Source organism: Orbicella faveolata, unplaced genomic scaffold (assembly GCF_042242905.1).
Source record: "Orbicella faveolata isolate gen_17 unplaced genomic scaffold, um_ofav_v1 contig_13, whole genome shotgun sequence".
Lineage (NCBI taxonomy): Eukaryota > Metazoa > Cnidaria > Anthozoa > Scleractinia > Merulinidae > Orbicella > Orbicella faveolata.
This window is the reverse complement of record NW_028301540.1, coordinates 17091255-17108625: the sequence shown is the minus strand read 5'-3', so window position 1 is coordinate 17108625 and position 17371 is coordinate 17091255. Positions and strand designations below refer to the sequence as shown.

At 39.9% G+C, this 17371-nt stretch overlaps 2 protein-coding genes and 1 pseudogene across 2 annotated transcripts; all 3 read right to left on the bottom strand.

Annotated features, from left to right (window-relative positions):
- Window positions 1–395: 395 nt before the first annotated feature.
- LOC149115364 (uncharacterized) lies at window positions 396–1673 on the bottom strand (annotated as a pseudogene).
- Window positions 1674–4207: 2534 nt separating this feature from the next.
- Window positions 4208–5606, bottom strand: LOC149115363 (uncharacterized). The gene is made up of 2 exons (XM_089285673.1): window positions 4874–5606; window positions 4208–4434 (listed from the first exon to the last, which is right to left on the bottom strand). Exons 1-2 carry the CDS (start codon window positions 5604–5606, stop codon window positions 4208–4210), a joined length of 960 nt encoding a protein of 319 aa, XP_089141799.1.
- Window positions 5607–11050: 5444 nt separating this feature from the next.
- Window positions 11051–16583, bottom strand: LOC149115362 (uncharacterized). The gene is made up of 4 exons (XM_089285672.1): window positions 16209–16583; window positions 12816–12874; window positions 12363–12624; window positions 11051–11641 (listed from the first exon to the last, which is right to left on the bottom strand). The coding sequence occupies exons 1-4, from the start codon at window positions 16581–16583 to the stop codon at window positions 11147–11149; spliced, it is 1191 nt and encodes a 396-aa protein (XP_089141798.1). The 3' UTR covers window positions 11051–11146.
- Between the last annotated feature and the right edge of the window lie 788 nt (window positions 16584–17371).

Sequence of the window (17371 nt, the reverse complement as noted above, 5' to 3'; positions counted from 1 at the left end):
GTTTCTCGAAGATTATTGAGGGTGACCATGTAGGAAATGACACCATTTAAGGAAAGGAGTAAACTAAAAGCTCCAAATATAATTCCAAAAAAGAATATTGAAGTGCCAGTAATTACAAACAAGAAAAGTCTGTTTATGTGTACATCAAACAAACATTGGTAAAAAAGGAAAGGAATTAAATTGTTGTCACTGGCTAAACATATGGTTATTGGACGTTTCGGCCACTACTGTTGCCTTCTTCAGCAAAAGATGGAAAATGCAAATGTTAAACGGCGTCCTGCTAGAATATGTAATAGATGTGTGATAAAACTAAATGAGCAATAGTCTCTAGAGTATTCTTAATGAGTGTAAAAATTCTTAATGCCATTGTACACGTTCGGTAGCACTCTGTGTTCGTTTATAGCGTTCCTGTCTTGCACGGAATGCCAAGCTTCAAGAATTAGTCTTTGTTTCCATACTGATGATCTGTCGACAATTTCAACATTCTCCAAATCTATTTGGTGACCGTTGAGCATATGGTTTTTGGCCAATAAAGAGTTTTTGTCCAATGTTGCTATAGCCTTTGCGTGTTCTTTCATACATGTTTTTAATGCGTGTGATGACTGACCAACATAAACACAGTCACAATCTTTACATTTTATCTTGTAAACAATGCCTCTGGAAGCCTCTTTCTCGATCTTGTCTTTAGGTTTTTTGAGTATGTTCGAGATGGTACGAATAGGTTTATGGGCGACCTTGATATTGAAACCTCGAAGAACGTTTGCGACTCTTTCGGAAAAACCTTTGGCATGGGGAAGGATGACAAAACCACGATGGTCGGTATCATTTGTTTCTTGTTGTCTACTCAGTTAGCGGCCATTGTGAATGAAATTTGCAGGGTAGTTATTAGTGGCAAGGGCTTTCGTTACTCGTTTAGTTTCCCGTGAAACTTCCTCCTCCGTGGAAGGAATGTTCCTTGAGCGATCCATGAGAGTGCGCACGACCGAGTGTTTATGCTGAGGATGGTGGTGTGATTTGAAATCAAGGTAACGGTTGGTGTTAGTAGCTTTCCTGTAAACAGACACAGCGATCGAGCCATCTTCTTGTGTGGTTGTTTTTGTGTCGAGAAAGGCAATGGAACCTTCTGATTCTATCTCGATTGTAAATTTGATGTGAGGGTTGATGGAATTGAGATGTGAGTGGAATTCATCTACGTGCTCTCTTTTAACACATACGTGGCTGTCATCTACGTATCTAAACCACCATTTAGGAGGGTTAGGGGTCGATGAGAGAGCCTTTTCTTTGACATGTTCCATGACGAGATTGGCCAAGATGGCGCTGACTGGGGATCCTATCGAACAACCGAAAATTTGTTGGTAATGGTTGCCTTGGAATATGAAGAAATTGTTGTCAAGGACAAACTGTAGAAGTGTCATGATATTTTGGATAGACAAGTTAGTTCTTTCCGGTAGTGATTGGTCAAAGTCCAGTCTCTCTTTAACCACTTCGATTGCTAGGTGGGTTGGAATGCAAGTAAACAGTGACACGACGTCAAAAGATACTAGAATCTTGTCAGGATCTACTGATAGATCGGGATCTACCAAATAGATTTGGAGAATGTTGAAATTGTCGACAGATCATCAGTATGGAAACAAAGACTAATTCTTGAAGCTTGGCATTCCATGCGAGACAGGAACGCTATAAACGAACACATAGCGCTACCGAATGTGTACAATGGCATTAAGAATTTTTACACTCATTAAGAATACTCTAGAGATTATTGCTCATTTAGTTTTATCACACATCTATTACATATTCTAGCAGGACGCCGTTTAACATTTGCATTTTCCATCTTTTGCTGAAGAAGGCAACAGTAGTGGCCGAAACGTCCAATAACCATATGTTTAGCCAGTGACAACCATTTAATTCCTTTCCTTTTTTACCAATTTTTAACATACCTGGCTACACACCGAACATTTTTAACATCAAACAAACAATTCAAAGATTTCTTCCTTAAAGCCGGGTAAAACGTTTTACACACTGTTTTCAGGGTGCCCTCAGTGAGTTATTTTGTGAAATGAGAATACCTGGAACTCTTTTTTTTAACAACTTATCAATGCTGTTATGAGATGAAACTACCTATTTGTTCACAAGAACCACTCTGAACTGGTTTTACTTACCCTCAACAGATTTAGTCTGCTTTTTCAAAAACTGACTTTTTTTTTCTATTTCAGTATTCCAAATATTTGCACCACAAAGCTTTGGTGCAACAACTGGTGGGATTTCCAACACATGAAATTTTAGTGGTTTTGCAGAAGGGGTGTATGTGTTGCATTCCACAAAATAGCACTTGGTTCTTTCCAGAATTTCATCCAATGGCAGTGGATGTTTTCCAGTGGTCAACTGCTGTGATTCAGGAGCATAGGAAATCTGATAGCATAAAACTGATGCATCCATTATTAGGGTATGTAAACAAAATTACTATGATGTGGCATGTGACATGCACTATAACTTTAAATCTATGTTTCATGTTGGCTTTTACTTCCGACCCATTCAATGTTTTCAATAGAAACAAGTAATGATAGAATGTTACTACACAGCCATCTCTGTTGCAGTAATAAATATTTCAATACTTGAATTACCGGTAAGACTGCACACACATGAAAAAGATAGCCTGCATAGCAAGCATTTCCATGTGGTTTTTGAGTGCTAAAAAGCCAATTTACGAATGTTTGTTGTGTGTGAAAAAGTGCTTAAAAATCATATGGAAATGCTTGCTATGCAGGCTACGAAAAAGAAGTATCCGCAAGATGACAGCAGACTGTAATAACTGGACTCTCAATAAATATTCAACCTCCACTTGCCCTACTCTCACTTCCAGTAATTTCGAAATGCACAATTCTTCATAAAAAATAGGAACAAAAATACAGAGTATAAAGTGACTGGGTGGGCTTCTCAGTTTGCTGCAGGCTCTAAAAATCTGTATTCCAGCATGAAAATGGTCTAAAAAGGGGAAGTATATGATAACCTTTTTTTTGAATCTTGACAGTTGAGACTCTTTGATTGCATCAATTTGTAGGATTGAAACCTCACCCTGTCATTCGCATTGTAAACTCAATCTAAAATGGAAACATATAGGAGATTTGAGTGCTAAACTACTGGGAGAAGTTATCTGTAAAAAAATGTAAAGAAATGTACAAACCTCATTGCAGCTGCAACAATTCTTCTGGTTACTATCACCCAAATACACCTCACCCAAAACCCCACAAATACCACAGATTTGACTGTCAAGACTTCAGGCAGTCAACATCTCAAAACAATAAAATCCATTGTACAACAAATCAGAAATGTAGTCTAAAGATGGCACAGACTGAAAAAACGGGGCATATTTTTTTTAAAATACGTCTAGAAAATCTTTTCTTTTTTTCTAACTGGATCACATAAGTCTGGTTACGCAAATAAGCAGACTTTTACCATGAAAAGCAGTACTGTATATAAAGAAAACGATCATGTGTTATGAATTTATCTGTCACAACAATAATCTTTCCGAACTAATTACTGGATAATACCGATATGTACATTTGTCAGGTAGAATCAATCAATAATATGTTCCACTTAGTAATGCACTTTCATTGAACCAAAAAAATTCAATAGCAAATAAAGTTCTTTCAGAAAAACACACTTTATAGTGGCGCTTGTCCACCGCTAGCTGGACCACACAAAATCCACGGATAGACACAACCTATTTTGTACCAAACTTCTTTTGAAACGCCTTCTTTATTGTTGTATTGTATCGTGAAACTAAAACCAATTGATTTACAAAATTAGAGCCGAGCAAATAGCTTAAGAAATATTCCAGGTAAATCAAACTTACATTATTGCCGGATCTGGCGAGAGTTGACATCAATGGAACCTTTCCTTCCTTCGATATGACTAACTAATAAGAAGTAATTTCTTCCCTTCGGAGCACAAGTGCTTGCGAAAACTGATCAAAGGTCCTTTTTTCCTAAATTATATTGAATTACATAATAGATGTCTAGCGCAACATGAGTTCCGTATGGAAACATGAGACGACTTAAGAGCACGTGACGAGCCACCTAGTGTGACTTTAAAGATTAAACCAAATCAAATAAGGGATTTAAACTCGTGCTATAGGGGCACTTACACACTTAATGGCTAGTTATCACCTCATATCCAACACAAGCTTCTGGAATAATTGTATTAGCTGTTATGCCACACTTTCTGATTTAAGAGGCAAACCTAACGTAAAAATCACTTGAATGCAATTAAACCAAGGACAAAACCACTGTGCTGATACCTGCTTTGCTTTTAATGAAAGAACAGCAAGCTTGCTGTCAATGGCAACTGTGAGAGGGAATCCACACTTGAAGAACTCTCTGAGCTCCATCAAAATGTCTAGAGACACAACGAGCTTATCACTGATATTAAACAGTCCTAGAAAACAGCAAACAATATAATCATAAATATTAATGAAGCAAGCACATTACATCAACTTGGTGTGTAGTATATACAAAACTTATGAAAATATGACCATGTGAAAAGCTATAAAGAAATAACCATAATTATTGGGAAGAAGATGTTGAAAAAGTAGCAAATGAAAATCATTACAAGAAGAAAAAACTGTAAGGTTGTTGCAAATTCCAAATTGGAAACCCAAAACAATGAAAACTGGAACTAAATTGAAAATTAATCTAGGGAGGGGGACACAAAAAAAGAAAACCTTCTATGAGTGGAGTATGCATATTTTGTGTAACTACACAATGATTCTAGTATTAGTCTCATTTGCTGAAAAAATTAACTCATGGTTAAAATTGATCATATAGTATATTAAGTGAGCTTGTCATAAAACATTAAAACTACACTCATTACTAACCAAAATAGAAAGGGAATGCTTGATGCATCACCTTGCACCCAGCCTCCTGACAGAACTTAATGAAAACCTCAACTGGCAAAAAGGTCACAGCACTGGTCAGTATATATGACACAGGTCCTGCTTTCTGTCCCGGATGTGGTCGAGGGGTTGACAACTGGCTTCCGCAAAGACAACAGTAATCAACCTCTGGAGAGAAGGAACTTGGCCAACCATTTTTAATATTTTCAGGGCCGTTTGAGTGGCTGTCATTTAAGGCAATCCTACCCAAAATATTGGCAGGATTGTCGTAATGCAAAGAGTTGAGCATTTTAAGCTTGATGGTGGAATCTCTTGAGATACTGCTTTCTGATACATTGCATGCAGACGATGTAGTTGCTGTTGCAAAAGATGCAGTTGCTGTTACCATCGGATGGGAAGTGGAAGGGCATGGAGAATTGGAAATGGCAGAGACATCCCAAGACGTTGCCTCAGCCTGAGCAGAAGATGTTGCTGGCATTAACATCGGCACACCATAGAAACACAAAAGGGTATGACAGTGTATGCATATTTTCTTTTTCTTTTCCCGCCTCATGACACTGCCATACCCTTTACAGTCACTTGACGAACAGTCCATTTTCCAATTTGCCAGTGTAAGATGGACAAATCCAATTGGTTTTGAAGAAGTTGATGACCCACAAGCACAGAAAACAGACTCTGATAACCGATGCAAATGTGGAAATGGAACTGTATTCATAACCTCAAACAATCTGTCCTTGGTACTTTGATCTGCTTTGTACTGGGAAATTACCTCAGGTGTCAAGGTATGAGTGGACAGAGGTTGAACTGCTTCCTCTGCTTGCACAATGTGAGGGCAGGTAAATGAACAAGCACTATTGCTGTTAACAAATGCAGCTCTTGCAAGCTTGCATTGCTCGTTGTGGCATTGAGTTTGCTCACCATCTACAATAAAAACACACCGTAGATTCCTGACAGTGCGAGATGAAAAAAATCGGCAAGTTACATGATTTAAGAATTCAACACACTGAGGAACATTGATGTTTTTTTTCGGATTTGGGTTGATAGGATCCCCCAATGTGAAATCCAAAAGACTGACACTTTTCAGGCTTATATCTGTTAAAATACACGGCACTGCACTTTTGACAAGATCCCTGATGATGTTGCCTCTAAAAGATAGTAGCATGAAAAAGAAAACCTTTAATTAACAACTAAGTTCATTTCTCGTTTTCTCCCATATTGTTCTATTCTACTACTTGGTTAATAGGCCATTTGCACTATGAAGTCAAATGTGCAAAGGTTGTCAGCAGTTGTAATACATTTTGTGGGAAAAAGCATTTCCTGAATTGGCAAAGCGAGCCTCGTATGATTCCGATCGTGTTACGCTGCTGTAGCTGTCAATGCTTCTGTTATAGAAAATTCTATCCGCAAGATGAAAGCCACAAACAGCAATGACTGTGGGCTTATCACCAGTGGTGACTAACAGTGAAGAAAGAGACAGGGGATGAAAGCGATTTCGGTCAAATTTTGATTGTTCATAAATGGCTAACATTTGACTGAAAATTCCCCATTTCCAGCAAGTGGTGTGAAAATAATATTCTCTCCCCAGCCTTAAAATTGTGTCATTGGGCAGTGACGTTAAACTGTTGGCCTTGTCTCCTTCACCCTCTGTATCAACCTGAAGGGGACGTTAAAGAACCCACGATACTGTTCGATAAGAGTAGGGCATGTAGTTCCCGGTTTCCTGGTCTGGTCTTAGTTTATAAGTAAGTTTCTGTGTTGGGAGAGGTCATTGAATAGGGATAACTTCAACACCCTCTTCAGGATGTCTCTAGGCATACCTGTAAAACAGACCTTGTACCTTGACCCTGTACCTTGTAAAAAGGAATATACCAGAAAGCTCGTGAAATTCAACTTTCAGGGAACAATTTTTTAGCATTTAAGGTTTGCTTTAGTACACTGGGGAACAGAGGATACCAGTGACAGAAATGCATCATCAGTTGCAAGGAGATGCATTATGCACAACATCAGAAGTAATTTTCACAACTTCAATTAATTGACACCTCAGGGAGGTCTTCTTCTGTCAGAGATATTTTGTTCATATTACAATGTCTACCCGCCAACTTTACTACAGCTACCAAAAGCCTTTGCGCTTTGATGTCATAATGCAAATGGCCTATTGGCACTGTCGTCACCAGGGGTATATTTATTAACATGTAATTGTTCATTATCCTTCTTGCATACTCATTAGCATTTAGTTATGGGAAAGTCACCCCAGACAAGCGAGCTCACTGGGGAAAACATGAAAGGTGCTAATAGAGTAAGCAGAAGGGGAGGGTGGGTGGGACGATTCCAGCCAAAGTTAGGCAAAACTGACAACTATGAATAAATAAGGCATCCTTATATACTATGCATGAAGACTAATGAATATTAATAAAGTATGAATAGTTCATTATCCTTGCATACTCATTAGCATTTAGTTATGGGAAAGTCACCCCAGACTGCACCCCGCAATCACCATGGAATTCACTGGCTAATCCAAACAACCATACCAAAAATAAGCCCCCAACCTTACCCATCCTTAACCAAACTAATTTCCCAACCCTCACTAGTATTTCAACATGACTGTCCTAAATGCTATGGAGAAAACCATGCCAAATTATTTCAAACCTTGAACGCATTTCCAAAATTTATTCCACAAAAGAAAAATGAACAAGACAAGACCAAACGAACCTATGAAAACTATGAAAACCTATGCAAGCTAACGAAATGTCCTGTAAACATTAGCTAAAATCTACCTCTATTGAAAACAAGAAAACCAAGTCTCAGATGCTTTGGGAAAACAATACAAGCTTTACATCCTGAAACATTCGCAATATTTGTTTCCACAAAACACAGTAAACAAGAGAAGAGCAAGTGTTTAGAATGCTATAGTAAAGCCATGCAGGTTGTTATACTGCTTGTAAGCTTTCGCTAAATCCACTTCCAACAAAGACAAGGTGTCCACCGCCCCACCAAGGCCAAGCACCTGATTCAACTTAATATAATGATGTGCTGACTTTGAGGACTTCCAGCCCATGTGATCCATGATCGCATCAAGCTTTGCTCCGGCAATGGCTAGCAAAATTGCACAACCACTCCTTAGACCATGTAAAGTAACGTTCCGATTAACAAATGCCGGGATTTAGTGAACATACATTAAGAGCCACGCCTGAGCCACAGCCAACTCAAAAGGTGCTGGTAAAATTTCTCCAGATGGGTTGAGGGGCCTAAACAAAAATCCTTATCGGATAGAGATCTTCAATAGGTCGCATAAGCTAATGTAAACCTCAACTACAGTCACCGGGCAAACAGAAGAGTCCGCATGACGCTTGATAGCAAAAAAGAGAATTAGTGAGTGTACGGTTAAAGAGTAGAGTCTTTTTTTCCGGAAAATAAAGAATCCCCCTTGTTTTCATTCAACCGAGATCTCCGGCCCTGTCACCACCAAAGAATTGTACCTTAAAAAAGGCTTGATCTCTTACCAGAACAAATAGCTGTGCTGAAGAACGAACGTGTACGTTCATGCGCTTAGCTATTTCTGCAGATAAAACACCAAATCCTGAAGAAAGAATAGTTCAGCCTGTCTCTGCATGACTCTTGCGACGAGCTGTTCCTCTCTGACAGCCAATAAATAGGACTTAACCAGTGGTGAAGCTGCGGGGTTGGTAACCCCAGGGAAGAGACTATCAGTTGCGGATCTCCCATACTTATTAAATATAGCTGTCAATTTACCAATAATTGAGTCAACAGAGCCATATGCTAAATGCTTAGGGCAAACACAAGAAGAAGCACTCTTCTCACCAAAGAAGGGGCAGGTATCAATATGTACCACTGTCTTGCCAAAATTATCCTTCCAGATCAAGAAGTCAATCACATCGCCAGGTATTGCCGAGCAAATGTCCCTCTTCAAGGTGGATTCTAAGAACTGTGAAAACTCCATCTCTAAAGCACTTCCTTGTTTTTGACAAGGGTAGCCTGTTACCTAGCAACCAAAGTTTTCCTTCGCTCCCTTATTGAACACAGGTCAATAGGGGTCTTGAGACTCTTCAAAGTTTGAAGTTACCTTGTCTGACGCTGATAACCACATCTCTGACAATAGTGAAAATCAAAATCATTGGGTTTGGAACAAACCGGGCATGACACAAATGGCTGGAAAAGTCTGAGTACCAACGGCAGACTGAAAAGAGAGAAGGTTTCTCCTGTTAGGTTGTTAATGACATGTTTTTTCCAATCCTAAATGCCAAGAGGCTATATGGAGAGGGGCCAGGTATAAAACCATCCTTTGAATGGAAAAGGAACATATCCGATGATCCCTTCTCCGTCAGCAAAACACTGTGGCTGGACAAAGCATTTAATGATGGCCACTGCCTGGGTAAGGGGGACATCAATGGTACTACTACCGTAACAACTGCATTCACTGAAGCGAGGAAACACAAAAGAGGCCCAATCAGTGAAAATGGTGGGAAAACGTAGGTGTTAATGCAGTTACGATCACAAACAGAGAGGTCTTGGTGAAAAACACTGACACTGGATGACCCTGGAGTAGGGTAGGGCATAAAGTGCTTTAACAGGTTCCCACACCAGACACGTTGAACATTGGAATCTAATGACATCAAATCAAGATCATGGCTATTGATTCCTCCCAACCAATGCTGGATGATTTCCGAAGACTTAGGAGAAAGCAGAGCACCTGAACGAGATAGTCTCCTCGAAAACCAGTCTGCCTGGCTTAGGTGAGAAGGAACAAAAGACATTCCAGAGAAAGGTTTCTGTCCACCAAGAACTGGAAAATCAATTATGAAATCTGAGTTAACTTACTAGAGCGTGGCCACAGCCAGACCAAGCGTGGAAAACAACCATGCTGTCTACCTGTGCATCAATCCTACAATCAGAGACGCTTTCAGGAAGTGACTGCAAGCCCTTGAGGATGGCCCACATTTCCTTCACATTAATACGCTTGTCTCGAACGGTTTCTTCCCAGTAGTCACCGACAGAAATGGTCCTAGTAGGAAGGTGAATTCCCGCTCCCCAACGGAAAGACGAAGCGTCTGAAGTAAAAGAGATGGCAACATGACGTTCACTTCTCCACTGAATCGCCTTGTCCCAACCATCCAACAACCTCCAAAACACTTCTTCTTCTCTCAGATTCAAAGATAAATTCACCTCACCACCTCTGGGAGCCTTCACAATTGATGCCGCCATTTCCCTTATGTAGAATTTAGTCGCTAGAAAAGCCAGGGAGAAGGTATTGTATTTCCCCATTAACCTCTGTAAAGACTTCAAGGTAATAGTAGTTTCATGCAGAAGTATTTGCTCGCGTAGCTGTGCAAACTTTATCTTCTTATCTTCAGGAATGCAAAAAACCTGCACTATAGAATCCACTATCATACCTAAATAACAGATCCTGGTTACGGGACAAGAACGCATTTGGAGAGGCCCAGAAAATAACTGACGTTTACAAGAACTGAACAAACTATGTACAAAGCCGCCTCCGCAGACTGATAGCTGTATTCCGGCATCCTCTGCAACAGTGGGCATGACCAAAAAACCCTTCAAAGCAAACAGTTCCCCATTCAAACAGTCATCAATATACAGGGAACACACGACCCCTAAACTCCTGAGAAAATTTGTGGGGCCCAGACCAACACTCTGGTATATAAACGGAGTATTCTTCCAACCAAAGGGAAGCATAACTCCAACCAGTTGACCAGATTAAAAGGAGTCTGGATCGCAAAACGACAGATCCCGCAGCTTAGGAGTTTCCCCCGCAATAATCCCTTGAACACGGGTTAAACAAGCATCTTCTGATGTCATTTTCTCTAAACTCAGTTTACCCTCCAGGGATACCCATCGCATTTCCCTACGTCTGCTTTTTTCCTCCGCTTCTAAGGGCATAAAGGTCATTATATCTCCCTTATGACGTTTCATTTTAGGCTAAAACAAAAGCACCAAAGAAAAAGAAGGGATCAGAATGATGTACTTAAATGGAGGCTGCAAATCCAAGTTCGGAGAAAATGACCACCATAGCCCAAGTAATCGGGCTCAAGGGCATGCCTATGGGCAAAACGCTTGTGGGGTCATTCTCCCAACCTCGAGACCACAGACTTCCAAGAAAAGGGAAAAAAAGGAAGTGACACAAAATACGGTGCCTTTACATTTTATTATTGTCAACTGCAAATACAAAGACAATCCAGAATTCTGTTTCAAAACAAATCACTTTCACTGATTACACAATCCTTAACGCTTGTTCGTGCAGGAGCGCAAGATGTGTCCTGCCTTTCCACACACCCAGCACTTCCTCTCTGAAGGTGATCTAGGGCTGAGATTGGTGCCACGCCTCTGGCACAGAGCCTTACATGTCCATCCAGTGAACGAACCTTGATTTACCGGGACGGGCCGTTTGGTTGCCTTAGCAATAACCTTTGCCACCTCGGCCTCCTCTTTAGATGCCACCAGCTTTATTAATACCCCTTGAAGGCACGGGTTGTTCGACAACAGATGGCACTGCCTTAGCACTATTTCATAACACGATGCTCTTTCATCCTTCTTTTCCTTCGTGACATTGACCTCTTCATCTAGAGCGATGATCGCAGCATGTGGGTCAAAAAGAGCCACTGGACACGCAATGACCATCTGGAGAGTCAACAAGGCAGACTCGATTGCCAATGCATCAATTTTTTTCTTCCACTCATGCAATTCCTTCTTTATCACACCGACCGTTGTGGGCGAGACCTAACAAAGGAAAGAAACGCCAAAGAACTCCACAATGTCCTTAAATCCAGTCCTTACTTCGCATTAGAACTGTTTTCCCTAGAACCCCCGATCACATATCCAATTCCTTCTTTATCACACCGACCGTTGTGGGCGAGACCTAACAAAGGAAAGAAACGCCAAAGAACTCCATGTCCTGAAATCCAGTCCTTACTTCGCATTAGTACTGTTTTGCACCTCATGGCACAGAGCAGAAGTCCTCAACACACTGCTCAAACGGTCCACGCCACCATGTGGCCAGACAAACAAAACCAATCACCACTGTCAGACAACACCAGACCTTGACCGAGGCCTCGCGTGCCACGCCCCTCCCAAGGGACAAGCAAGAAAAAAGGTGCAAACAGCTTAAGTAATTTCTTCGGACCTCAACCAAAACAAAACTAAAACAGCTCCCAAATATATAGCAACGCTAATTCATAAGAAACAAGCAAAGAAGAGAAAACAAATGAGTGCAACAGCAAAAAAAACAATATAAACAACAGATTATTGCCTAACATTTAAAGGAACTTATCATGGCGAGCCCAAAGGAATAAATTACCGACCATATGCTCCAAGCACGAAGTTTAAAAACCGGCTCCCAAGTAACGAGAAAAACATAAACGAGGTAATGTAACATTGGGCAAAAAGAAATGACCAACAAACCCCGGCTAGAATACAAAACTAAAGCATTGTAGCTGAATACCTCAAGGTTCACTGTCAAGTTGTTTGACACATTCATCCCAGTGGCGTTTTCCTGAGAAGAACTTTGGGACACGTTGTCACCGTTCGCAGTTGTTCCTGAAGTTGCACCCGCCTGTGATGAAGACATGGTTGGCGAAGCAGCCTGCTTAACAGAGCCTTGAAGGGGCTGTAAAATTTGCTGGGAACTTGCAGGGTCATTCACTGCGGACGGACTCTGGGACATATTTCCAATGATTCCAACCAAAGTTAGGCAAAACTGACAACTATGAATAATTAAGGCATGCTTGTATAGTGTGCACGAGGACTAATGAATATTATTAAAGTATGAATACTTGTCAAAGATCAGTCAAAGGGGGCTCTTTTCAGGGTTTCACAGCTCTACTGCGACCTCAGTCATGTCCTAAATATAAGAACTCTAGAGTCAAGAGCAAATAATGGTTCCATACAAACTTACCATCTTGACAACTTCAAAACTTCAAGTCCATGATTATAGCAAGCACAGCACAAATAAACCTGTTAAAAAACATAAACTAGTGATTAAGCTACATCTAATGGATGTAGTTAGTGCATGTCCACATCAGGACTTTAGTCTTGCCTATTTTGTAAGCTGCTTAAATAAACTATGTATGTATGTAATACACACTACATGTGAAAACTGACAGCAAACTCTGCATTCAGCTCTAATAAAAAAAAACCAGGATTAGAACTCTACGAACACTTTTTTGAAGTTCCTGGTTGATAAAAAGATTCATCCTCTATGTGCTATGTGAAAGCTCTACAAGTGTCAGGCATTTTCATCATCAGATCAGCAGGTTCAAGTATTGTAAGCTTATATCTTTCATAATCCATCAAGGCGAGGACATGGCGGCGGCTTTCACGTATTCGCACTAAAATTCTACGAGTATTTTTGGAACTTAACTTAAATCGTACAGACTTTCAAGTATTCAAACTAATGTTAATGTAGGCTGAAAGTTTGGTCCTTTGAGCCTAACAACTTGCCTTTTACAGAGGAGTTTTACACATTTAAGCTTATACCTTACTTCTTTTCCAATCGATAGGCAATCTAACTGCCGTGCAGTGCAGTAAATTTCCCTTTGTGAAAACCGGCCTTCATGAAAAATATAAGCTGCACAAGTATCTCAAAGGAAATGATGTGCTCTGAATCTTCTCAAAAGTGACGTGCAGCAAGAGAACATGTGACACTGCGTAAGAGAAGACCTTTCGAGAGCTGCTACAGTACTGGAAAATCTTGATCTTCCACAAGTGAACACTCATTGAAACAGGCAAATAGCAAGATTATAAGAAAAACGTTCTTATAAAGAACTTCCATCGCCAAATGCAATGATCAGTTCTGGGAGGTTGTGCCACTGGAGCACATCCGGTTTTGCTTGAAAGGCAACATATTTGGTTCATTGTTCGATGGCATATTAAAATTTTTGCACATTACTATGGCGGAAATCATACGGCAACACTGATATTTTAGTACCTCTACAGATCTGATTGCACGGGATAAGTTTTTTATTGTGCTCTTGGAAAAAAATTTATTTCTTAGTAAAATTGTAGAATCTTTTAGTTAGTAGAAATACTTTGTCTCGCTATTTGACAAAGCAAGACATTTTAGGATAATGCACTCGATAATCTAACAACTGTGAAATGACATGTTAGCTGTGATCGCTGGAATAAAATGATCTCTATCATCATTTCTCTCCACATTAAGCTACTTGGAGAATCGATAAACCGCTACCGTGTCAATAGCCAAGTCCAAAAGCCCATCCAAAAGAATCGAGAAATCCGCAATCAAACAACTGTGAAGTAATTCTTGAATCCGTCAAAATTATCCACTGAATCCGAAATCCGAGCAAATATATTTACAAAATCCGAGGATCTGTAAACCTGATCAACCCCCTCATCAATAGACTACCAGTCCTAGATCATACACTATTAGTTTGGAGAATTTGTTAAAAGATTAAAGGAATTTCCCTTTGGTGATCATTTTTGCATTCTCACAACATGTTCTCCTTATTATGTATTATTTGAGTGAAGAGAAAATTGATGTTGGTTTAACATGATGTCAGTGTCTTAGTGGTCATATCACGCACGCTTCTACATGGTACGACAAAGGTGATGGACTTGAAAAAAATGAGGAAGTTAGCTACTCAGTGAAAAAATTGAAAACCCAAAAATCTGGATAACAAATAACACCACATATCAGTGATAACATACTTTATTTTCAATAGTAGTGTGATTCTATTTTCTATAACTGATCCCCCTAGCTAACATTAGCTATGATTTCCAGCAATGTTAGTTGACATACAGTCATTTCAACAGTAACGTTTTATTCTTTGATTTATGCCTTCGATTTTACAAAGACGTTACAACGTGACATCTGCAGGTGTAAGATCACTCCCTTATCACAAATAAAAACAAAGATCTGAAATCATGTCCTATAAATGTCATTCTAATAATCGCCCTGTAGTTGCAATTATTGAGTTTGTTCCTCAACGGTTTACAAAGGAGGAAAAGTAGTAAATAATTATTTTAGAATCAGGGAGCTATTGTCTCTTGTAGCACATTGTTCTAACAATAATTCATGTACTGAAGAAGATTTGTCGATTAACCCTAACAAAACATTGGAGAAGTAACTATTGCTTTTGCTTGGTTACATTACTATTAATGTCAATAAGGACACTAGTTAGGTAGACCACGAGCAGTCTCTCTTTTTGCTCAGGGATAGTCAAGGAAAACGAACAAGCCTGCGTCGTTGAAATGTGACGTGTGTCGAGCCACTAGTGTAGTGAGCTGGCTCATTGTAATAGCAGCTCAACACATGCGTCACGTTTCAACGCAGCAGGTGATTGATCGCACTTGCTTGCTAGTTCATTTTCTTCGACTATCCCTGAGCAGAAAGAGAGACTGCTCGTAGTCTACTAGTCAGGCCTCTAATTTAATGTGGTAATTACCGCCTTTAATTAATTGTATGGTGTGTGATTAATCGATCATATGTAAAGTTATGGTGTCTATTCACTTCAAAGACAAAATACATTTGAGCAGAGTACAACTATACATTTTTTTAGAATTATTTGTGCGAAACTAAAACTGTTAAATTTTTTTAGTGGTTTCACAAAAAGAAACGCAAAAATATTGGCCATCCATGCATATGCCAACATCCTTCAGCTCCTTCTTGGCAGGGGCTTTGAGCAGCAACTTATTAAATAGATCCTTAGTAGTGGTATGAGCTAGTCCAGTGCGGATTTGACAGGTATTGTGATGCAAATGAAAAGGTATTGTTATGGAATGGAGTTCTATTGTTTTCTTGAGTCTGACGTATCCATGGTAACCAGAAGCCCCGCCCCCTTTGATGTCATTTATCTCGTTTCCACGTTGGCTGAGTAAAAAAGCCTGGTATCGAACATAAACAAAGAGATCACGCAATTTTAAAGTTAACCATTAACTTTAATATCAAATGTTTCCCTAAAATTACAGGACAGAGGTCTGTGCAACTCCCTAGTGGATTGCGCTCAACTTATGAATGAAACTATTTACAAAAGTGTTTACAAATGGCACAACAGTTCAATCATGTCCATGTCCTCGTTTGTTATTCTTTCATAGCCATAGGGTTATGTTTTGAAGGTGTAGGGATCTATCACCCGTTTTTCGTACACAAGCTGGTCTGAGCGACTGTAGTCAGTGAGTATTCTTTGGAGTTTCGGACGATGTGATAAGGCTTGTAAGTATCAGTTTGTCACGTTTTGTCAAGAGGGCGTTGAATTTTGTCTAAAGCATTTTGCCGCAACACTTGATAATTTAACTGCTTGCTACCATCACTGTTTAAAGAGATTCCCCTCACTTTGCATTCTTTTTCTTTCTTCGTGAGGTAGCCATAATTTTTCAGTCCCGCAGATGCAAATTCACTGATGAAGTTGTCTTCTCCCAACTCGTCCTTGGAATCATCGAGAAAGTCGTCAAGGGGAGGATTGTTTTCATGAGGTAAACTGGAAAAAATAACACTGTCGGTGTCTGTGGTCAACAGGATACTCAGCATTCTTATTGATGAACGGATAGAGGGATGTAAAATCATAGTAATTAATCTTCTCTCCTGAGGCAATGTCAGCCAGATGATAAAGTTTGTTCGTCCACCGCAGAAGGCATTATGGGGATTTAGTGGCTCCACCAAACCAAGGCTGGCTGCAAAGTTCCTGACATCCTCCCTTTCTTCTTTCATTTTTCACCAATCACACTCCCACATTTTGATGACGTTGTAACCTTTGTCACGCAAGAATTGAAGTTTTTCCTGGGTGCAGAGATACACGTCAGCAGTGCAGCGATGCTCCAATCTAAGGTGTGTTTTGGATCTTTTGGGATAGCATTTAAGACAGCCATGCCAAAAGCAACCTTAAAATTCATAGACGGTGTTCGTAGTTGCATCATAGCCGTCCACGGTGTAACGACTGTTGGGGATACAGTATTCCCCATCATTTCCAACATATTGAATTCTCCCACTGATCTGACTTTGTTGCCTCAGTAGATATTCCATGGCAACTTTCGCTTGATTTGTTTTCAGTCGCCAACCATGGAGAGGCTCGGAAGCAATTGTTTTGGCTTCCATTCGGTTTTGTCGCAGGTCTCGATTGCATGCCAAAGCTACAGTAATATGACTGAAGGGCTCAAACTGTGTCTCTTTTTCAAAAAGCCATTTGAAAGTAAGGCATCCCTCCTTCAGTAATTTCACGTCCGACTCGCAATATTCCAGCAATTTTTTCTGGAAATCGAACACTGCATTCTCAGCTCTTTCTTTATCATGCCATTTCTCGAAGTCTTTAAGGCTGCTGCCAGACATTGATTCAGGCATGTAAAATTCTTGGTCACAAATTGGTCCCACGTAGTCTTGATTTTCAGGCGTTTTAAACAGGTGAAGAAAATAGCCCTTCTTTAATTCTGTCAATCCGAATGTCTTTGGAAATGCAGAAAGCAGCATTTGAAAAAATAACAGAGAGTCAATAAAGTTAATAT